Source organism: Sarcophilus harrisii, chromosome 2 (genome assembly GCF_902635505.1).
Source record: "Sarcophilus harrisii chromosome 2, mSarHar1.11, whole genome shotgun sequence".
In the NCBI taxonomy this organism is placed as follows: domain Eukaryota; kingdom Metazoa; phylum Chordata; class Mammalia; order Dasyuromorphia; family Dasyuridae; genus Sarcophilus; species Sarcophilus harrisii.
The window spans coordinates 516,941,822-516,965,486 of record NC_045427.1 but is presented as its reverse complement, the minus strand read 5'-3'; the positions used below and the strand labels follow the sequence as shown (position 1 = coordinate 516,965,486).

Sequence of the window (23,665 nt, the reverse complement as noted above, 5' to 3'; positions counted from 1 at the left end):
TGATCACAATTGCTTCTTAGGTTGGCATTCTGGTATTTCAGGATTCGTGCTTTGCCTTGGGAGAGATTTGCTAGAATGCCAGGACTCCAAGAGGAAAGTCTGGCTGCAGCCCCTGGGACCAGCTCCCATCCCATAAAGTCTAGGGCTAAACACTGGGGGTCTGGTGAGGGGACAGAAAGAAGGGCTGCAAGGTCTGGCCTACACTCTTGGGTCTCACTCTGCCTCATGTTGGTGAGACCCCATGGAATGATGGCTGCTTCATTAGTTACAGGTTTTTTTGGGAGGAGAGAACCCCCAATTCTTATCCAAGAGTGGTAGTTATAAGCCTGGGTGATAAACAGGGAGACCTTAATCCATTATGGGCCCTTTCCCTGGGACCAAAAAGACTATTAGTGACGTGTACTACTTAACACTGCCTAGCTGGTTTCTAGGGGGTAATTAGACTCCTGGCTCTCTTCCATGCTGTCTCTTAAAGATATATATATATATATATATATATATGATAATATATGTCACAAAATTAGATAATATATAAAGTATTTTGCAATACTTAAGCAGTCTATAAACATATTTTATTTATTAGTATTATAGTATATGATTATATTATTGTTATTATTTATTATTTATATTCTTATATACCTATGGGTGAGGGGGGGGCCCTGTAAATCCTGAATCTTGCTCCAGGGTGGGCACTTGACTCTTGCCTTCTGCAGTTCCCCCCAGGGGTGATCAAAGTCTTACCTTTTGAATCAAGCTTGCAAACTGCAGGTTTCTTGAGTATGAAATATTTAGGACTGTGTTATAAGCATTCTCTCCCCTGTTCTCCAGGGTAGCCTCCACTGCTACACGCCGCTGGCTGCTCTCTATGATGAAAATGGAGGTATCAAAAGAGAGGGTGTAGGAAGAACACTCCGGCTGGGTCTTTTTCAGGACTCTCTTGCAATACTCCCTGCGAGAAAACCAGAGCATCAAAGTGCTGGATACAGGATCAAGTGTGGGTGGGTGGGGCTCATTACAGCTCAAGGAATGACAGAAGGGGGAGGCTGAAGGGATGAGCAGTGGTGATGGGCTGGGAGGGAGTCTTCCTTAGGGACTTGGACTCAGGAAGTGTGCCCAATGGAACGGCAGCATGTGGTTCCTCCCTCTTAGTCATCCTTGTGGGAGGAAAGCCACAGCTCTGTGCCCCGCCATGAGCCACTGGGTGAGAGTCATGCCTTGAGTGTTAAGGGAAGAGAGAGAAAATGAAAAAGCAGAGGAAAAAGAAGAGCTAGAGCTCGTTCTTCACGGTATAGCTTCAAGCTTTATAAAACCTTCTCTGCACTTTAGCCTTCAATGACTTCCCTTCTCTGAGCTCCTATGGCGTTTAGTGTCCATACCATGCGCTGGACACAGAGACCACCTTGCATTGTTATTTACCTCACCCCATATTGGCAGAAGGGGCTCCTGGGAAGCACAGTTTTCCCAGCTGGAAGGAGAAACTGAAGGCTTGTGAGAACCGCAAGGGACATGGTGCTCTCTTACAAGTTCCCAGAACACACAAGTCTTCTGTCTCTCCTTCCAACCAGGAAAACTACACTTATCAGCAAGCCCCATTGCCAACATAGAATTACAACTGTTGTATCTCTTTAGCTCTGCAACCAGTCTCAGGTACTTACCAGCTATGTGACTGGTCAAGTTACTTTCCCACCTCGCACTTCAGTTTCCTTATCCCTAAGATAAGTGATTTGGACTTGATCTCTAAGATCTCTCTCAGAAAGTTATGGTCCTGTGTTGGGGCAGGCAGGAGACATTCAATAATGATGTGTTGGGGAAAAAGCCAAATATGTAAATGAGTGAAAGAATGAATAGGTGGAGGAAGAAAATGATGATGAAGGAATCTAGGGGTCACAGGGCTCCCCTTACCAGGAAGAAGAGACAAGTTCCCTAAGCTCCTGGCAGAAATTATGAAAGCAGCAGGAAGCCCAATTCCAGCGATCTACTCACATGGCAGTGGGAATGTCACTCTGGGCATCTAGGACCAGGTCAGGCACGCAGTGTTCATCCTCATTGCACCCGTTCCAGAAGGGTACCTGAGTGGGGGGAAGAACATGACGTGGGTAGGTAGGGAACCAGGGGCGCAGCTCCCAGTTCATACTCATACTCATTCAGTTTCCTTTTCTGGGCTTCAGGTTCCTTCTCCTGAAGATCTAGCTCTTGACACACACACACACACACACACACACACACACAGACACACATACACACTCTTTTCAAAAGCAACTGGTTCTTCTCTCAGTACTTGACATGTTTCTGTTAATTTGCTGCTTGTTTCCCAAGTACCATTTGCTCTTTTAAAAGAGGGATCAAAATGTAACTTTGATTTAAGAAACCTAAGCCCATATGGCTAAGTCCCCTGTACTTTGAACTCAGGTAGTATTAAAGTAACAACAACAACAAAGCAGTCATTCACAATAAGGTAACCATTCACTTTAAATCATTCACGTTTAGGGCTCACTAACTGTGCAATAACTATCACTACATAGCTGAGACCGAAGAAACTAATAGGCCAAAGAGATGTGGCAAAGTTTGTGCCCTGGGCTTTGGAAATTGTAGTGAGGGCACTCCCATTAATATCAGTATAGAAGCCTGAAAGAGGCTATTCATTCAGATCTTTATAATTCTTAATTTACACAGAATTATAACTAGAAATATGATCTAGTCAACTGTAGAATAAAGGTAGCATCTTAGAAGGGGAGGGGAAAACTGCTAGAAGGTCTCCATAGTAATATTAATTGATATCTTATAGCTTGAGAAAAGAGACAAAAAACTATTAAAATAAAAAAAGTGTAGCTGTCTGGAACCACTTAACAGAAGGGCAAATGGCCCAACATACTTTAATAGTTCCTTGAAGGTACAGATGCTTATGATGATGACCCTGCTTATTGAGATAGAATTAAATTGTTTGAGAGGACAGATATATTGTACCATAAGAAATAATGGATTTGAATAGAATGCTGACATCAATGCTGATACAAGGTAAAGTAAGCAGAACCTGGGAAACAGATGTACACAATGATTATAGGGATTTAAGTAGAAACAGCAGCAACTAAAAGAAATGAAAATGAGTATTATGTCATTATAATTAAGAAGCTTCTTGAACAAGAGAGGCCACCTCTCTTCCTTCTTTGTAGGGGTTGGAGGCTATGGGTGTAAAAGACATATACTGTCATTTAATATGTTGGCTAGTTTTGATGAACTGCCCTTTAAAAAAAATTCTTTGAGTGGCCCAGTGATTCAAAGCAATCCTAATAGACTTTGGATAGAAAATTCCATCTGCATCCAGAAAAAGAACTAAGGAGATACATGCTATGTTCACTTTTTTCTGTTTTTTTTTTTTAATCTCTCCCTTAATTTTTCCCTTTCGCTCTGATTTTTGTCTCCCGAAATGATTCATAGAGCAATGTGTGTTAAAAAAAATAAAGATTTTAACACAAACAATTCTTTGTTATAAGAGATGACTCTGGGTGTGAAGTGATATATTTGCAAGTAAAGATGATTTATAAACAAAATAAAATTTTAAAAAGGGAAAATAAATATATATGTATACATATGTATGTGTGAGTGTGCATGTAACATATTTTAGAAAGAGTTCCATGGAGACTTTGGTGCATAAAGAGGTACATTTCCAATTACTTAAAAAATTAATGGATATTATCTTATAATTCAATTAATTGAAAACTACTATATTGTTTGGTAGATGTAACTTTGCTTCCTTCCCTATGGGAAAATTACATTCTTTAGCTAAGATTTGTTCTTTTGGCCGCACCAATGCTAATGATCCATATTGGTTGGCCTTTGACAAGTGAGTAGTCACCTTTGTCTTGCCTGGTTCTAGGCCTCTATCTCTCTTCTTAGTTACTATCTCCAAACTATGCTCTAGATTTGCCAGAAATTGCAGTCAAGCTCACTAACTTTCATTTCTGTTCTCTGTTTCTAGACCACTATGCCTCAATTACTTGTTTTATCTCTAGAACATTTCTCAGTACCTGGGGTCTTCTTACTCTGGAATCTTCATCTTGGGCAGGGGTGTGCTGGAGTTAGGGAGTGAGGGAGGCTGTGCAAGGTCACTTGCTTTACTTTCCCCTCCAGAGCCACTGGGTCCAGTGGCCAGATTTAGATCAAGAGGACTGGAGAGTAGGGAAGAAGATGAAGGAATGGGCCACAGTGTATTAATTCCCTGCATTGCAAATGCTCTTTGCCTCTTGGATTTGCTCTTTGGATCTTTGTTGAGTGGGTAGACAGAAGGAACAGTTGTCCTAGTTCTCTATCCTGCTGGCTGTGACTTACTGAGACTCTGAGTGTGGTAGGCCAGCCATCATCCAGGATGGGTCCATTGTCAGGATCTTCCAAGGCAAACTCCACTGAGAACGTCACTGGCTTCACATAGTCTGCTGTGTCCTGTGGAGGAAGCAGGGTGAGAAGGCAAAAGGGATCACTGTAAGGGGCAGCATCTGGGATCACTGACAGCTGTGGCCAGATTACTTTGGAAGAGGCTTGGGAGGGAAAGGACTATAGTACTGAGAGGGATGAATAGAGAGAAGGAGAGAGAGGATGGGAGGGGAGAGAGAGAGAAAGACAGACAGAAGCAGAGACAGAATGAATACTGTTGCTGAGTCAGTTTACTAAGGAAACGACACGTCTGGGAGGTTAGACACCCCCAAAGCCCCAGAGAATAGGGGATTGGGTTCCGATGTGAAGGTGCGTTGAGCAGCAAAGGCTGAGCCTCTGCCTTGAGACAGAGAGACTTTGCTGGGTTCTGGGTCTAATAAACTCCCACGCAGTATAAGGCACAAGCCCTTGGACTCGGATTCATTTATCCCATCCCACACCACCTTGGTGGCAGGACTGTCCTCCTTAGCTTCTCCACTGAAACCAAGACTCTGGAAGGCCTGTAAGAAAGCTGCCCGGGCCCCAGGAAAGGAGACAAGATGTTGAAAGAGATAATAAAGGATTTGGACTTTAACCCCTGGCTACTCCTGTAGTGATTACTCTACTGAAATGAAAGCTGTATCCAGAGACCTCCAGAAAACCAACACGAACATTACATTTTGTGAGGTGGCACAGTTCTGAACTCTCTAAGAGAAAAGAGCGTTCCAGGGTAGGAATGGGGACTGGGTGTTGGGGAGAAGCACAAACAGCCCAGACTTCTGAAAAGTATGACCAATATAAATAATAGGATGCCTGGGAGTCTGAATGACAACAGGGATTTATCATTAACCTCAATTCCACCTGACATCTTAGAGACCATTTAGACAACTAGTGTCCAACTTAAAAAGAAACTCATCCTTGCAAGCCAGATTCACTTAGAAAAAAACAAGTTTTCATTATCTGTGCTATGTTGTATTTTTATTTATTTTGTCAAACATTTCCCAATTCCATTTTAATTTAGTTCCTGCCCCATTTGGGAGTTTTAAGCTGGCATTCTTTGAGTTTGACACCTGTAACTTAGATCATCCCAACCTTCAAAGAGTTTACATTCTAACCAGCTTGGAGTCAGGAAGACCTGAGTTCTATTATGACCTTGGACATTTACTAGCCTTGTGACTCTAATTAAGTCCCTTAATCTTGCTTACCTCAGTTTTCTCATCTGTAAACTGAGCTGGAGAAGGAAATGGCAAACCACTTTGCCAAGTAAACCCCAAATGGAGTCACAAAGAGACAGACATGACTGAAATGAGTCAACAACAACAATGAAAAACATAGGATGATTCCAGAGTCTTACACTGCATTAAGAATTTTGGAATACCTTGTGAAATATATGTGTAGACAAGTAAATGCAAAGTAATTTGGGGCAGGAGAATACACTAACAGAGAATAGAAAGGCTCTATAGGGAAAATGGCCTCCTAATTAAGTCTTAAGGAAATAGAGTCAGAGAAAAGATGGGAGTGCGTGTTAGGCATGGAAGTCCTGTGAGAAGGCACAGGGATGGAAGATGGAATGACAAGTTCAGGGAGCACCTAATAGTCTAGATTGGGTGTGAGGGCAAAATATAAGATTGGAAAAACCGATTGGAGTCAGACTGTGGAAGACTTTCAATTCTTGGCTGGAGGTGCAGACTTTGCATTTTATGTTGGAGGCAATAGGGAGGAAAATGAATATATTTGAGCAATATTTGAGCACAGGTCAGACCTGTGATAAGAGGGAATATGAACAGAGTGGACAATAGGGAAAATAAAAGCTTATATATGCCTCCAAATCAACTTCACAAGTTGATTTTTTGAGTAGGCCAGATAATTTTGCATGAAAAAAAAGATTTGAGGGATTAAGCAGTCTCCAAGCTCCAAATAAGTCAACAGATATCACTCTCCTGACGTCATTGGTCCTTTTCTTGAACAAAAGATGAAAGACAAGAAGTCAACAGTGAGAAGGCAGCTCCCAAAAGCTAAGGACTGCTTTTGAGACTTGTGGCATCTCTCTCAGCACATCTGAATGCACTGGAGCCAAATTAAAATGTACCTGAGAATATTTAATAAGACAATTAATTTAATAAGATAAATAAAAATATAGGACAACACAGATAATTTTAAGGTGTGGTTTTCCAAGTTAATATGTCCTTCAGGGATCCTTATGTATAGCTGGCTGTTTTTATTTGAATTTGTGTGTATGGGGGGTGGGGGACAGCATGGTCACCTCTAAGTGTCTGAAAAATGTCATCCATGAGCAGGACTATACATTCTGTTTGACTCTAGAAGGGAGAAATAGAAGCAGTGGGTGAAAATTGTGGGGAGGAAAAAGGGAAGAATGGATTTAGACTAAAAATCAGAATTGTCCAAAAGTGTAGTGAGGTGCCTCAGGAGTTTTCAAACCAAGGTTGTATGACCAATTTTTGGCAATATTGTAGAGGGATTTTTTGCTTGACTATCAGATGGAGTGTATATTCATTTATTTTTATTTTTTTTACAATTCTGAAACACTGAGAATGCTTCAAGAGAATGTAACCTCCTTGAGGGTAGGGGCTGTTGTTTTAGTTTTTGTCTTTATATCCCCAGCACCCAACATTGTGATTGTCATCTAAAAACACCTTAATTAAATGTGTATTGAATTGAATGGAATTAAAACTAAAGTAATGGGTTGGACTAGAATTAGCGGGAAGCTCCCATGAACTTTAAATATTATTTAAATATATTTAATTTTAACTTAAATATTAAATACATTTAAATATAATAATTTAATTTAAATATATTTTTAAAATAATATAATAATAAACAATAAATACATTTAATAAATAATACAACACAAGTTAAATATGCACATATAAAACACATATATATGTATATTTGTAGTATAATTATATTTCAATATATTTGGTTTCCCTTGCATTCCTATATATTTTATGCATTTAAAAACATTTTTCTGAGAAAGGTCTCAGGTAGGTACTTTGTAGCAAACTGACCCAAGCCTCAATGTCAGGCTTACCAGAACATGGAAGTTGATGCGGTCACAGTACTCTTGGCCTGCAGAGAGCAGAGCTACCCTGTGTGTGTACTTGTCTGCATTCTCGTCCAGGTGGGCTCTTGGTGTGTACCGCCGCTCATCAATAGTGGCATTGTACTTGATGCCTGAAAAAAGTGGAGATACACAGAGAAGTAAGAAAGCAGAATTACATTCTGAAGCCAAGTGATTGTTTCTCATCATTTAAACAACGCTTTAAAAATCCCACTTCCTCAGTGAACCCTTTTCAGACTGACTGGAAAGAAATGGACGCTTCCCCTTCACCCTAGTCTGAATATGGAATATCCACAAAGATGCTGAAGATATTGAGGATGGAATAAAAGAAAAAAGAAGGATGGAAGAACTGGGGAGGGAGCTTAGGAAGAAGAAAGTGTAAAAGGTGAAGAAAAAGGAGAGAAGAGGGTGTGAGGAGAACAGAAAAGAAAGAAGGGGGGATAAAAGGAGAGACATGGGAAGGGATGTAAGGGAAGAAAGGAGGAAGCTTGTAAGAAGACTGCTATGGTCGCCCTTCACAATCCAATTTTTAAAAAAATGCATCATAGCTCTAGTGTGGAAAGGCTACTGCCAGAAAGAGCAGGATATAGCTTTATGGTCTTAACATGTAATTAAACTAAAAAATCTATAGCATGTCTTTCTCAATTACATTTTTCCTATTAAAAATGAGACTTCATTAGAATAGCTATGCATCAACAATTACCATCCTCTAGTTATTATATTTAAAAGGCTACTACAAAATTTAGAGCAAATTTTTAAAAAAAAATGTAAATGCCTATGTAAAAACAGGTGCTTTATCCGCTAAGTTTTAATTGTTTTTATTTATTGAGTGGTCTAACATTGGTTATCACTCAGGCTTCAATGAGCACAAACCTGCCCAATTTATCCCAAACTTTTGTTGGCTTGTTCAGAGTTTATCTGAGATATTGGGATCCCTAGATAAGTTTGAGCCAAAAGTCTTTGCAAAAAAGCAGTTTCCTTTTACTTCAAATGCTATTTCTTTTCTTATCTCATCTACCCATTTTTGTCATTAGAATCAAGTAGCATTGGAATCTACTTGATTCAAGTAGATCAAAGCCAGGTCAAAAAGAATGACATTGGAGAATCACGATGATTTATATTTTCTTGTAGCTAGTGCAGTGGTTAGAGTGCTGGGCTTGGAATTAGGGCTGTCCCAGTACATACTGACTCTCAGACACTTATTGGCTTTGTGAGCCTACGCAGGCCACCTGATTTCTGCCCTTTTTCCTTTTCTATAAAATGAGATAATAATAATACCTACCTCACAGGGATGTTTTGAGGATCAAATGAGATAATAATTGTAAAGCACTTAGTAAAGTGCCTAGCACATAGTAGGTACCATATAAACAATATTATTATTACCATTATTTCAAATGCTTGACCTCCAGGATTCAGGATCCCTGTTCATCTTGATCACGGAGGTCCGACAGTTCTTTCCCTATTTTACAGACCTTCTTTTTCTAAAAGCTGAGAGCTACCAAGTTCCTGACCTTAGCCTGGTCTCTCTGGATTCCTCATTTGCCTACTTTGGCCTGATCTGATCTCTTTGCCCTATGGGATCATTAGCTCTCATTCCATATCCTGCTCATTTACTGTTTGGTAATTCCTTTTTTTTTTTTTTAATTTAATAGCCTTTTATTTACAGGTTATATGCATGGGTAACTTTACAGTGTTAACAATTGGCAAACCTCTTGTTCCAATTTTTCACCTCTTACCCCCCACCCCCTCCCCTAGATGGCAGGATGACCAGTAGATGTTAAATACATTAAAATATAAATTAGATACACAATAAGTATACATGACCAAAACGTTATTTTGCTGTATAAAAAGAATCAGACTCTGAAATATTGTACAATTAGCTTATGAAGGAAATCAAAAATGCAGGTGGGCATAAATATAGGGATTGGGAATTCAATGTAATGGTTTTTAGTCATCACCCAGAGTTCTTTCTCTGGGTGTAGCTGGTTCAGTTCATTACTGCTCCATTGGAAATGATTTGGTTGATCTCCTTGCTGAGGATGGCCAGGTCCACAAGAACTAGTCATCATATAGTATTGTTGTTGAAGTATATAATGATCTCCTGGTCCTACTCATTTCACTCAGCATCAGTTCGTGTAAGTCTCTCCAGGCCTTTCTGAAATCATCCTGTTGGTCATTTCTTACAGAACAGTAATATTCCATAATATTCATATACCACAATTTATTCAGCCATTCTCCAACTGATGGACATCCATTCAGTTTCCAGTTTCTAGCCACTACAAAAAGGGCTGCCACAAACATTTCTGCACATACAGGTCCCTTTCCCTTCTTTATGATCTCTTTGGGATATAAGCCCAGTAGTAACACTGCTGGATCAAAAGGTATGCAGAGTTTGATAACTTTTTGAGCATAATTCCAAACTACTCTCCAAAATGGTTGGATTCGTTCACAACTCCACCAACAATGCATCAATGTCCCAGTTTTCCCGCATCCCCTCCAACAATCATCATTATTTTTTCCTGTCATCTTAGCCAATCTGACAGGTGTGTAGTGGTATCTTAGAGTTGTCTTAATTTGCATTTCTCTGATTAATAATGACTTGGAGCATCTTTTCATATGACTAGAAATAGTTTCAATTTCTTCATCTGAGAATTGTCTGTTCATATCCTTTGACCATTTTTCAATTGGAGAATGGCTTGATTTTTTATAAATTAGAGTTAATTCTCTATATATTTTGGAAATGAGGCCTTTATCAGAACCTTTGACTGTAAAAATATTTTCCCAGTTTATTGCTTCCCTTCTAATCTTGTCTGCATTAGTTTTGTTTGTACAAAAACTTTTCAGTTTGGTATAATCGAAATTTTCTATTTTGTGATCAGTAATGATCTCTAGTTCTGCTTTGGTCATAAAGTCCTTCCCCTTCCACAGGTCTGAGAGGTAAACTATCCTGTGTTCCTCTAATTTATTAATAATTTCATTCTTTATGCCTAGGTCATGAACCCATTTTGATGTTTGGTAATTCCTGATCTCTCTCACTAGGATGTGCAAAATCTGGTAGTTCCTGAAAGAGTTTGGAATTAGGAGGAAAAATGGGAAATCTATGGGAAGGATTTTAATCACGTTTAAATAGAACACAATAAATTTTTTTCAATAGAAATGGAAGGGGGAAAGAGGGAACTGAGGAAGAAGAGGAGAAAGCGAAGGAGAGAGGTGCTCACCTACAGTTCCAGTTTGGAAATGAGGGGACAAGAAGATGGGCAGGAAGCAGAGGAAGGCTGCCATGCAGGTTGAATCCTTGCCATTACGCTTGCAGTCCTTGTGGAAGATGTTGATCTTGGATGGCTCAAAGTGGATGCTGGCATTGATCTGGACTACACTTCGGGACCTGTAGAAAAGGGGTGGGGAGGAGAGATCTGTAGCCCACTGGTCAAGTCTGTGGGGCTGCTCTAGTCATGTTAAGGGACACCACGCAGGAAAGAGGAGATAGAGTTAGGAGAGAGCAGAAATTAGTTAAGGTTTGGATATCTCTCCAGATCCTGAAGGGGATGGCCTGGGAATATATCAGGGAACTAACTCAGAAACTTCATGGTCATAACAACCAGTTTTCCATGATCTACCTGTGCATCATGAGGTCATATGATCATAGAAATAGAAGGATCTTCAGAGATCATATAGTCCAATTTCCTCATTTAATTGATGAGGAAACTGAGGCCCCGAGAGTTTAAACAATTTTTTTAAGGTCATTCAGGTGATGGACAGAGGATTCAAATTCAGGGCATCTAATTTCAAGAGCCACACTCTTTCTAATCCACCATATTGCCAGTAGATATGTATGTGTATATATATGTATGAGCAAGGGTGGTGAGCACAAGACAAACTGCTTACTATGCCTAAAGATTTGTACCTATTATATTTGAGGATGCCTCAAGGGACTAGATAATTGGTTTCTTATATTCAAATTTTTTTCTATACATATTTTTTCTTAAATTCCCTGAGGACAGTGAATATACCTTTTAAAATCTTGATCTCTTCCTTAGAATTTAGCATAGCATCTGGTGTATTGACAATATTAATTAATCTATATTAATATCACCAACAATAAATTTAATAATCATATCAATCAAGAAGAAGATTAATATGGTACTTAATGTTGTGGTACTTAATGCATATTTTTTGAATGAATGAATGAATGTCCGCTGCTAGCACCCTGCTTTCTAGAAATCTAAGTGAAGTCCCTTCCTCTCCACCTGATCTCCATTACATTCAGACCCTGAAGTCTTCAGATGAAGCCAGATGCCTTGAAAAGTGGGAATGACCCACCATAAGATCACAGCACCACCAAGAGATCCCACTGCCAAGTCAATGAGTCCATCTTCGTTGAGGTCCATCTGCCCATGGATGCTGCAGCCAAAATATTGGAGGCCTGGGGCCAGCTCTGAGGAGGCAATTCTCTGTAAGGTGAGAAAGAGAAAGTTGGACTCATCTACATCTAGGTGCAGGAAAATTGGGAGGTTGGAGCTGGGGAAATCTCTAGGTATAGTTAGAATAGGGAACAGCCTAAATGATGTGATTTTAAGGGTAGGTACCAGGAAGCTCTCCTTATCTCCCAAGCTCAAGGTTATCTTTCTCCAAGACTTCATGAGGTGCTGGAAATTTCCAGCATTAATATAACTCTTTTGGGTTAAAGCAGAGACTTTTAAACTTAAGGTCCGCTGACCCCCAAAGAGTCCATGCATTGATTTCAGGGGGTCTGTAAATTTGGATGGGAAAATTACATTTATATTTCAAGAAATTAGTTTCCTTTAGAAGCTTATATATTTTATTTTATTCATTTAAAACCATTATTCTGAGAAAAGATACATAGTTTAATCAGACGGCCTCATGACTCAAAAAAGATAATCAATTCCTGAATTGAGGTGGTGTTTTTAGAAGGCATCTTTTGTTAAAAATAACAATAAGTAAGGAAACACATAATCTCTTATCCTTATTAACATGAATTGACTCAGATTAGCTTTTTACCACCAAAGAACATAATTCTAGGGAGATAGAACACAGGTCAGTTTTGATGCAGAAAAAAAGATAGGGAAAGATACTACCCAGGAGGCCACAGTAGGAAAAAAAGGTAGCATGAGATGAGCATCTGGTAAGGTATTATAGAATTAGAGAGAAAGAAGGATACTAAAAGGCAAAATGAATGCAACATTTGTACACTTCAGAATTTTGACTAGTCATTTGTGACTAGACAAAATTGAGTCTCTCAGGGTGATTCACTGCCTATAAAGGCAATCCATGAACTGAGAATTTGAATCCTAATTCATTCAGATGATGTGTGCTGAGCCTGTAACATTTGATATATTCACTATACATTTCCTTGGTTACATCTTTTTCAACTGTGGTAACAGCCTCTTCTCCTCATAGGACTGGCTACTTTTAAAAAATAGAATTCTTATTGATAACTTTGATTTTTTCTTTATTTTCCAAATATCATTATTACTCCTATCCCTAAAGAACTGCTAGATATAACAAAAAATAGAAAAGAAAAAGCATTTCAGTAAAATAATCCAAATACCTCTATGGGATCTACATCCATAATATTCTACCTCTGTAAGTAAAGGAGAGAAATGTATCTTTTCCTCTCTTCTGGGTAAACTTGATTATTGTCATCAAAGAACATTAAGTTTCTTTTTGTTGTTTTTCTCATTTACATTGTAGTAATTGTGTTTTTTTTCCTTTGGTTCTTCTTACTTCACTTTGCATCACTTTGTCTTCTCATATTTCTCTGAATTGTTCATTTTTATTATATCTCCTGGCACAGCAACATTCCATGGCATTCACATATAATGGTTTGTTTAGTCATTATCTAGTCAGCGGAACTATGGATCTTAGTCCTTTGCTTAAAAAAGCTCTCTTTTTACCTTTCTTGTTTGTTTACCTTTTCTTTCTTCTGTTTTTTTCTCCTTTTGTTCTGATTTTTCTTTCACAACATGATAGATATGAAAATATGTTTAAAGTAATTGTACATGTATAATCTGTATCAGATTACGTGCTGTCTTGAGAAGGAGGGAAAGTCTGGGAGGGAGGGAGAAAAAATTTGGAACAATCTTACAAAAATAGGTGGACAGAAATCCCTCGGGAATAGAATGGAATTTGCCTTCTGGCTAGCAGATTTTATTTGAGGCAAATAGACTGGTGAGTATTTTCTGGAAGCCTAGGTTAGAGGTTCTTTGAGGCTCAGGATAGATGCTGCTCAGGTTGGGGAAGCTTTACCTGCTTATACCTCTTCAGGATGTTGTTCTGGAAGCCATGAAAGATGTAGATGACTCCCTGGTGGTCATTCTCCAGGGGAGCTCCCACCACGATGTCATTGTAGGAATCTTGATTGAGATCTCGAACTGAGGAGATGGAAGAGCCAAATCGGGCATTTTGGTAGCCATGGGAATCTTTTAGTGTCCCATCATAAATAAACCGATTCTACAGACAGAAAAGAGATAGGAGAAAGGCCCACGGTTAATTGGGCTAAAGAGCCCTCTCTGCTGTAGCACCTGAAATTCCTGTTAATATTTAATTTGTACAGGAAGTAACATAGGATGTGGATGGAAAGCTGTATGTTTAGCCAGCAAGGCTTGGATTCAAATCCTGCTTCTGACACTTAGTGACTATAACCAAGTCAGCCTCACTAAGCCTCTGTTTCCTTATTTGAACACTAATGTTGCTGGACTAGATGGTCTTTAAAGTTTCTTTCAGTTCTTAATTTCTGATCCTAGAGTCTTATGAAAGCCTCTTCCTGTGGGTTAAGGAATTTTTTTCTTCAGAAGGCCCCAGTAAATTATACATATGATGCCCTCATCCATTTACTCATACAGAACAAATTTGTTTACCAGATTATCTAACAGAGAGCTGAGCCCTGAGAGATTGAGACAAAGAAAAGATAATTTTTATTTGGGGGTAGGAGATTGAGAAGGAAAGGTCAAGAACCTGGGGTGTTCTCTGGGGAGAGAAACCTGGGTGAAACACCTGGCACTTGTGTGGGGAGGGACACTGACCCGGTTTGTCAACTAGACATTTGTCTGATAAGAGTCATTGGTTTCTCTTCCTTGCCTGGGGATGCTCCTGGACATGTTTTCTGACTTTAGGAGAGACAACTCTGGCTCCTGCCTCTTAGGTCCTGACCCATCAAGGTGGGCATTAGGAGAAGGAACTGCTACTTCCACTGTTCTTCTTGCATAGGGCATTGGAGAGCAGTGGAGGAAACTGTGGTCTGATGAAGGGGAAGAATTAAGTTGCCCTGATCAGAGGGAGGTTGACCTGTTTCATAGCATGCATGCATCGGGGCCTAGGTTTCCCAAATGTAATGATATCTTGAGTATTCTCCCAGAGCTTTGCTCGTCACAGCACACCCAGGGCAGCACCCTCTCATTACCTGTCTCAGAACATAGACATACACTTTGCCCCGCTCTCGGCCCTCACTGAAGTACATTGGTGCGCCAACCAGTAGAATGTCTGTCACCCCATCGCTGTCTACGTCCAGGGAACTGATTTCACTTCCATAGTATGAGCCAATCTGCAGCACAGAGGAGTAGAGTACTGTGAGGAATCAGCGTTGCTGGTCTCTGTTGCCTTGAGGATGGAACGCAAACTCTTCTGATTGTATTTAATTCCTCCCCAGGATGGCTCTGGCCTCCTTCCAGAGTTATTGCATATCCCTCTCCTCAGTTTTAGACATTCTGGCCTATTTGCTCTTTACTCTCTGTATCATTGAATTCTCCACTTCTGTGCCTTGCATAGGCTCTCTCCTGTGATTGAAATTTTCCCTTTTTTATGTTGTTGGCCTGCACTTGGGACTGTAACTAAACTGGGGCTATTGGGGTCTTGCCCAGGATAGGAAACTTAGAGGCTATAAAAATGAACATGTATTTATATTGAAATTTAACACAGTATACCTTAAGCTATTTATTCTTTATCTGTATTCTTTATTCCCATAAAGAAACCCACAAATTAGCTTTGTCCCTCTCTGTTCCCACTCCAAGAGTTTTCCTCTTCATTCTTACCCTTTCCTCTTTCTCGTCAAGTGATACATATCTCAAGCAAGAATGCTACCTTCCCTCCCTCTCACACGCTGCGTGGAGAGAGTCCCCTTGAAGCTCCTCTGGTAGAGCAGAAAGAATAAGATTCCCCCAAACCCAATGGGTTGGACAGGTCCTTACCCTGACCTTTTATTCCTGAAGTCATTATAGTGGCTAATTCTCCTTTCTATTTTGTTAAATTTGTGTAAGTTACTTGTGAATTAAAAAGTAGATTTGAGGATACTTTCTTAGCTCTTTGCCCTAATTGGTGCTACTTGCTTCAGGGAAGTGGTTATCCAGTGAATGTGCTTGGGCTAGGTAAGGCTCTGCCAGAGCTTGGCAGATCTTTAGAACCCAGAGTCATCTCTATGTCATGATGAAATATTGAGAGAAGACTTTGGGGAACTATCTGCCTACCTACTTATAGCTATGTATCAACAAATACTTATTAATTCTCTTTTATGTTCCAGGTGCTAGACATACCAAGACGAGGAATAAAACATCTATCAATCAGTAAACATTTTAAATGCTCACTGTATGCCAGGTACTGGAGACAGACAAAAAATGAAACATCTACCTACATTTCCATACATATACACATGCATAAATGTCACAGATATGACATATATGTGCATGTAAACATATATATTTTTGTATTATTGTATATATATTTCTACACAGAAAGAGAGATTGAGAGACATATAAACAATGGGAGACAGAAGGAGAGAAACAAACAGAGAAAAAGGGAGGAGAACCCTCTTCTAAACATGTGGACTCAGAAGCACTCAGCTATGTAAGTCCTGTTGATTTGGAATCTACTTAATTTAGAAGCCCTTAGGATTGTGGTTTATCATTCGGATGTTGGAGTCAGAGCTCAGCAGGAAAAAATGTTATAAATTCATCAAATAACTTCCTTTCTAACTTGCAGGGTCTAGAAGCCAATACCCGAAAAAAACCCAGCCAGAGTCTGGGTGTGGGCGTGTAGGAGTAAGACTGAGAATGTCAGTGGTGAACAGCTGTCTGCCAGCTCAGCTGGACTACAAAGCAAGCAGGATGGGGCTTGCTGATATATGTGAGAGATTTAGGTTAGACATGAAGGGGAACTGTCATTTTATCATGCTAGCTGTGGACAGTGGTAGATCATGGCAATAAGATCAAAAGCCATCTGGCAAAAACAAGTCAGGAGTTAGGAATGGAATGGTAAGAGCAAATTGAATTATAGTTTAAATATGGGGGTTGAACAGATAACAAGAGAAAAACATGAATCAAACAAACACAGACAATGGGAATATGAAACTCGGCTTAAGACTTCCCTATACAAGAAACTTTTTATATTCCTCTATATTTCTTGCAGTAGCAGGAAACGAGAGACTATATGGTCCGGAGGTCAGAGAGTTGGTATCAGAGTTAGGAAAGCCCCAGGTTGTGGGACACTTAATAAGTCACTTAAATTCTCAGTGTCTCAGACAACTCCCGGACTTTGAAGTGTGAACCACTTATTTACCTCTTTGGGAGAGCCTCCTTATATTCTAGCGCAGGGTTTGGTAAGCCATGACACACATACTAAGGTTTGCCAGGAGAATGATTTTTAGTGGTCAAGGGGGTGGACACTCGGTGTGCCCTTTCAGAAAGGTTGACAGTCCTTGTTCTGGGGATTTCTTTGTAAATCACTTTAAATGACAAGTCACTTTGTGACTCATGAAAGAATAACCGGGAAGGTACCATTCTAAATATTGAGCATCATTCAGTTGCTATTCTGAGTTTGCGTAATTTGATGCCAACTGTGGCATGGGCTAGGGGAAGAGAGCCAAGGTGGATTTACTATTTGCACATTTCCCTAGCCTGGGTACTAATCCCCTCCTTGGCATCTGAATTGTAGAAGAACTTTTCTTCTCCAGGAACTTCCCTATACCATTAAATAAAGGAGCTAAGCAATAAATAAAAACAACAGGAAACACCATCTGATTTCCCAGGATGATTTAGCATAGGATCTGAAAACCCTCAGCCAATAGCTGCTGGAATAGACAAATATGTTAGCCTGAGGAATGGGGCTGAGCCATTCAGATGTCTTGAGGGCATGTAGTCCTGCTCAGAAGCCAGGTCCTTTCCTGAAATAGATTCACCCCTTTTCTTTCCCCTCTTTTCTCTTCCTCCCTCTTCCTTTACAGTCTTCCCCATCCCATTCCCTCTCTGTCTCCCTCCTCCTCACCCCATATCTATGACTTCTCCTTCCTTACCTGTTCTCCTTTCAGAGATTGCTGGATTGTCAGGCTACGGTTACTGTGCATCATGAAAAGGATGACTTTGCCTGTGTGGTTGAATCGGGGTGCTCCAGCCACGTAAACCCTGCCCTGATCACGGGACACAACAGAAGTAACTGTGTAACCTGTTAGAGGAGAGGGGAAGGAAAGGATCTGAACATAGGTGGAAAGGCTCCTGCTCCTGCATACAGCCTTGTCAGAGTACCAGGTAGGGCTAGTCCTTGGGAGAATGGGAAGGAAGCAAAAGTTTATAAAATCATAAATCTCAGGTAGTAGGGCGAAGGTAGGGGATGTGTTTATGCATCGGGTTTATTCTGACATTGAAGGAGCATTATTTTTAGGGTTAATCCTGGGGGGTTGTTACACTCAGAAAGGGTTAACTCAAATAAAGACTAAGATACTGGGTTATATGTCTTTCTAGAGCCTTGCAGTTTGCCCTGACCCCAGGAGACCAAGTATTCATTGACTCAGGTTCTATACAACCTTCCTTTATTAAGAAAGTGTCAATAGAGCAGGTCCTTGCACCCTCAGGTCTGTGACTGTCTGATTTTGGGAGATTGTCTATACCTGTGATATGTAGCATTGACATTAAAAACTTTTCCTGGGATGAGCCTCCCTTTATCAGTGCAGACCATCTATTTATTATCTCAGAGGGTTGCCTGGGACATTGATTGAGGTTAAGTGATTTACTCAAACTCACAGAGTCTCTCTCTCTCTCTTTCTCTCTCTCTCCCTTTCTCTCTCTCCCTCTCTCTCTTTCTTTCTGAGTTTGGACTTGAACCCAGCTCTTCCTGATTCAAAAACGACTCCCTGGTGGCACCAGCTAGGATTAGTATGACAAAACTGGTCTCGGGACATCCTTAAGGTTCTGTAGTAATGGAGGAGGCAAGGAGGACAATCCTGCTGAGATGTTGCTCTCAGCCCACTCCTGTGTGAGAAGGGGGGTAGTTCAGAGCTCTTAGGGAGAGTGAACCCACCGTGGGGTTGGGGTGGTTGGTGGAATCTAAGCCATCTCTGGAGCTCAGAATCCTGCAGGAATCTAGCAGCAGGAGGGAGGAACAGGATTTAGGGATTTGGGCTAAAAGGCAAAGTAAAGATGGGCAAATCTTTCTTTTCAATTCTGGGATTCTTAAAAAGCTTCTGTGGAGGTCCATCTTTGGAGCAAAGGATGAGGGCCTGCACAGCAAGATCTACCTAGGATACTTTGTCCTTCCTTTGCATCTGCTCCTCAGATCACTCAAGGTGGAGGAGGGAATGGGGCACAGAAAACCCGGGTCCCATTTTCTTGTAAGGCAGAAACAACATCCAGTTTTACTCGCCACATTCCCACTAATGGGAAAGTAATAGTCAACACCAGATGAGCAGAATGGAAGGCCCATCTCACTTATTTCACCCCTAAGGGAAATTGGCCTGTGTAATTGAGAGCAAGGTCTGGCAAACTATGACATCTATTCCCTGAAAGTATGTAAGTTGGGGAGACAACCTTGGAACGTAAAGCCCTCTTTAATTCCTGCGTTTTCCAGTTGTTAAGTTAAGTTAAGCCTCTCCTGCTGCAGATCAGATTTGATAGTTACCTAGTGAGCCCTTTGACTTAAAAAGTGCTGAGTGACAGAAGGTGACTACAGTGGTGTAGGGAGAACCCAACACGTATATACCTAAGTGGACACTGGAAGCAGTACCTTGGACTGTGCCAGAGGATTTTTCTTCTAAGCCTTCCATTCCTGGAGTGTGGAGGAATATTTTGGCTGTGTCCTGGCTTATTACAGCCTGTTTTTCAGGGAAACCAAAACAATGCCCTCTCTGGGGATCCTTAAAGCTGGGTGGGCTAGGGTCCACCCTTTTCCCCTGAGAGAAGGTCACTTTCTTAGCATTTCCCACCCACACAGGGAAGGTTCATAAAAGTGACAGGCTAAATAGCAAAAGAAAAATGACTCAGTGGATGTCTTTAAATCCCAGTTCCTCTCCCACCACCCAACACCCAAAGCAAAGGAGTCCTGAGCTGAGAGCCAAGAGAATTGAGTCCTAGTCCTAGTCTCACCAGTCTCCCATGGCCTTAATTTCTTCATCTACTAAAGAAGGGATTTGGATTGGATCCTTTCCAAGGTTCCTTCAGGCTCTGAGATCCTAAGATTCTTACATAGTAGATGTTCCTTAAATAAGTATTAGTTTTGCTATTAATTTGGGAGTAGCTGCAATGTAGTAGAAAGAGCATGAGATTAAGAATCAGAAGACCTGAGTGTGGTTGATGGCTCTGCCACTTACTAGTCACGTGATTGTGGGTTAAATCCCTTATCTAATCTGAGTCTCATTTTTCTCACATGTAAAAGAGGATACTGCACCAGGTATTATGAGGATCAAATGAAATGGCTTATGCAAAACATTTTGGAAACTGTAAACACTCTATAAATGGTATTATTTTATGATTTTATCATCTCCAATTTCTAATATGATTTCTAGTTTCTGTCTCCCAATAAAACAGGAATTTTATGTCTCTCCTTCTAAATATACTTTCCAATTCCTGAAGCCAAAATACTATTTGAGGGACCCTGGCATTCTAGGTACAAGGAGAAGGTGTACATCATGTCCCCTGAGGAGCTAAGATCTAGAGAAGGAGATGGAAAAACAAAGACTAACTAAAAATGTATATACTTGATCTTTCTTGGTATCTTGATCATTCAGAGTAATGGATGTTGGGTTGGAAAAAAAGAGGCACAGATGATATAAAATAATTGATGACATACTAATTACAAACATCCAGAAACCAACATACTGACTTCTAAATTCCTACTCTGTTATTAAGAATGAGAAGGTCTTAGAAAACTGGATAATCTGTGCTTAAATAATTGAGTTGATGAAATACTAGGTTAAAGTGAAAAGATTTAAGGAAACCAATGCCAGATGCAAAGAAGAACAATTAGCAAATTCACCAATTATGTTTCTGCTTGTCTTTATTTTCATAAATTCCTTTTTTTATTAGAAATTATTTCTGCCTTGACTAGTCAAGGACTAGACAAGTCACTAGTAGTGACTAGTCAAGAAAATTAACCAATTCAAGGATTTTATATGAGGGAAACAAACTCAGCCAATGCTTTATGTGCAAAAATTTGTGAAGAGGGCAAAATACCCTAAATAATTGACTTTCAAAATAAATGTGTGAAGAGAAACACAATTTGTTGCTGATTATTCTTTCTTTATGTGTACTTTAACTTAGATAAAGGCTCTGTATACTAGTGTATTGCAGTTGACTCAAAGGCAATAAAAGGATTCTGGTTTCTCTCAGTGAACCAATAATGACTGTGTCTCTCACTTTCCCCCAAATACTCATTTCTGTTTCATGCCTTTACCCAGATATGCCCCATGGTTCTTCAGTTCTTCAGGGAATTCCTTTAGATACGACTCTCGGTGAGGAATGACTTTTCCACCACTGGTCTCTTTCAGCACAGCTCCATTCCAGTCATATGCACCAACTGCTCCCAGCAAAATCCCATCCTAAGCAGGAAGAAGGGGGACCCAAACAATCTGTGTCATTCCTAAATGGAAAGTCTCTAAATATAAGGGAATGATACTATTAATTTCTCTCTCCCCCCTCTCTCATTTCCCCTCTCACATCCTCCCCCTCACTCCCCCCCCCTCTCCCTCTCCTTCCCTTTCTGAGCCTCTGTTTCCTCATTTGAAAAATGAGGTTGTACTAAATGGCTTCTGTGGCACTTTTCCCACTCTATATCTTTCAATCTCATAGATTGCCATATATGGGGAATGGCATCCTCTTTAGCAGTTATAAATGTAGTCTGTAGAGTTTTATCATTTGTTTTGTTAATATCTCTAATGTTTTAGTCCAGTTTTTCTTCTAGGCAGATGGCAGTCTCCCTGAGGGCAGGGATTGTTATGACTTCCAAAATTTGGAAGACCCCTGATGTGTCCACTTCTATTTCTGCACATCAGTGTTTTTGTTTAGTGTCCATTTTGATGACTTAGGCAATGAGCAAAATTCTAGTTTCTCATAGAAAAGTTTCTATGCAAGGCTGTGGGGATGGGGGTGAATGTATAAAGCTAAGGTAAATCGCACTGTTTTCTTACTTCCATTTCTCCTTTCCCCTACTTTTTTGATGATATGAAAATATTATGATTAAGATGAAAATAGAAAACAGAAAGGGCAAATTCCAAGAAGGAAAAGATGTTATAATAAGGCACTGGAAAAGACATTGACATGAATATAATTAGAAAACTCAATTAGTAAAGATTGATACCTGCTTTGCTACTTATTGTTCTATTGAGCTGCTCAGGGTCATACACTCAGTATTTCTTAGAATAAGGTCTTGAATATAGGTCTTTATATTCTGAGACCAGCTCTTTAACTACTTTGCCACATGCCTCTCATGACAGATGCATTTTCTCAACCCTTCTTTGGGGTCAGATTGAATTGGAATTATAAAATTTAATACAAAATACTCAAGGTCAAAAACCAAAATTTGAACCCAGTGTCTCTGACTCCAGATACAGGGATTTTCCCCACTAAATAGTAGTTTTTTCCATAACAACAAAGATATCTTGCCCTTGAGGTGATGGTGGTGGTGGTGGTTTCCCCCATTTGTTATTTAGTCTTGTCCTTACAACAATTCCATGAGATATTTAGTATTATTATTGAGATATTATAGTATTACATGGTATATGTTATATACTATATATAGTATATTATAGTATTAATCAAGAAGTATCATCATCATTTGGAAACTGAGGTTCAGGAACATTTAGAGACTAACCCACACAGTGTCCTGAGAACTAGGTGATTTGGCTCTGATGGTAAATGACTTTGCTTTCCATGTCCAGGAATATTTAGTGCTCTCATGAGACCCTGTAAGGATACTCAGCCAGATTACATCTGATTACAGGTTACAGATTAAAATAGGGCCATCACATCCTGTAATGTACATAGGGTAAAACTGGGTAGAAAAAGAAAGCTCCTAATGTCCTCTAACACCAGATGGATCTTATTCTCCATCTTCCATCTGAAACTCTTTGGGAGGTATCCATCAAAGTCAGTTTCATCCCTTTCTGCCCACTGAGTGAGAGGATGCAACTGTGGATCAATCTGCTTTTGCTTTAGAGAGATGCCTTTGAAGATATATTCTTGGTTCAGCAAATATCTCTGTGAGCCTTGCAGCACATCCTGAAGAAGGACTGATTCAAATCAGGAACTTGCAACCCAGCTGGGACCTCCACTCTCCCCAGGCCTTGGGAGGTTTGAGAATTTCATCTGAAAATGCTGAAAGCTTGATGGGGGTCTGGCAACACTGGCTACCAAAGCGATATATCTCTTTGGCAAAGGAACAGAGCCAGTCTTGCTGCTAACTGTGTGATTGTAGAGGTTAGGCAGGGCCCTCCTGTGGTCCTCCGGCTGACATTCTAACCTTAACAGTATATTACTTTAACTTAAGACTTTGATCTCCACTAAAATGCAGAGCCCTCTTGGAGAGCAAACATTGTAATTTTTATCAGTTATTGAAATGTTTGAGCAACTAAGTTCATTACATTCTTATTTTAGAGTAAAGATCCTTAATTGTTTTGTATGTTGTGGACTCCTTTTCAGTGTGGTGAAACTTATGGGCCCCTTTTTAGAATGCTGTTTTCAAATGCATAAAATAAAATACTAGGATTGTAAAAGAAACGAACTACATGGAAATATAATTATTTATATAAAAAAGTTTAAAGACCCTAGTTCAGACCCCTGCACTGGAGGAAGCTTTGAATAGGAGAGGATCAAGATGTTGAGCCAGAGGATAGTGGATATCAGGTAGTATACATGGGTGTTGAAGGGAGATAGAAGGCCAATAAAAACAAACTCCATTGACTTCACA

General features: G+C 40.0%; 1 protein-coding gene across 1 annotated transcript in view; it reads right to left on the bottom strand.

The window, feature by feature from the left end:
• The window catches only part of ITGA11 (integrin subunit alpha 11), a 187,153-nt gene that overhangs the window by 24,303 nt on the left and 139,185 nt on the right, over positions 1-23,665 (bottom strand). Inside the window, exons 11-20 of the mRNA XM_031955317.1 lie at positions 21,155-21,299; positions 17,787-17,935; positions 14,907-15,047; positions 13,754-13,957; positions 11,807-11,937; positions 10,705-10,871; positions 7,457-7,599; positions 4,327-4,437; positions 1,984-2,069; positions 742-949 (exon numbers count right to left, since the gene is read on the bottom strand). Coding sequence (XP_031811177.1) covers positions 742-949; positions 1,984-2,069; positions 4,327-4,437; positions 7,457-7,599; positions 10,705-10,871; positions 11,807-11,937; positions 13,754-13,957; positions 14,907-15,047; positions 17,787-17,935; positions 21,155-21,299 — 1,485 coding nt within the window. The remainder of the gene's footprint in view (positions 1-741; positions 950-1,983; positions 2,070-4,326; positions 4,438-7,456; positions 7,600-10,704; positions 10,872-11,806; positions 11,938-13,753; positions 13,958-14,906; positions 15,048-17,786; positions 17,936-21,154; positions 21,300-23,665) is intronic.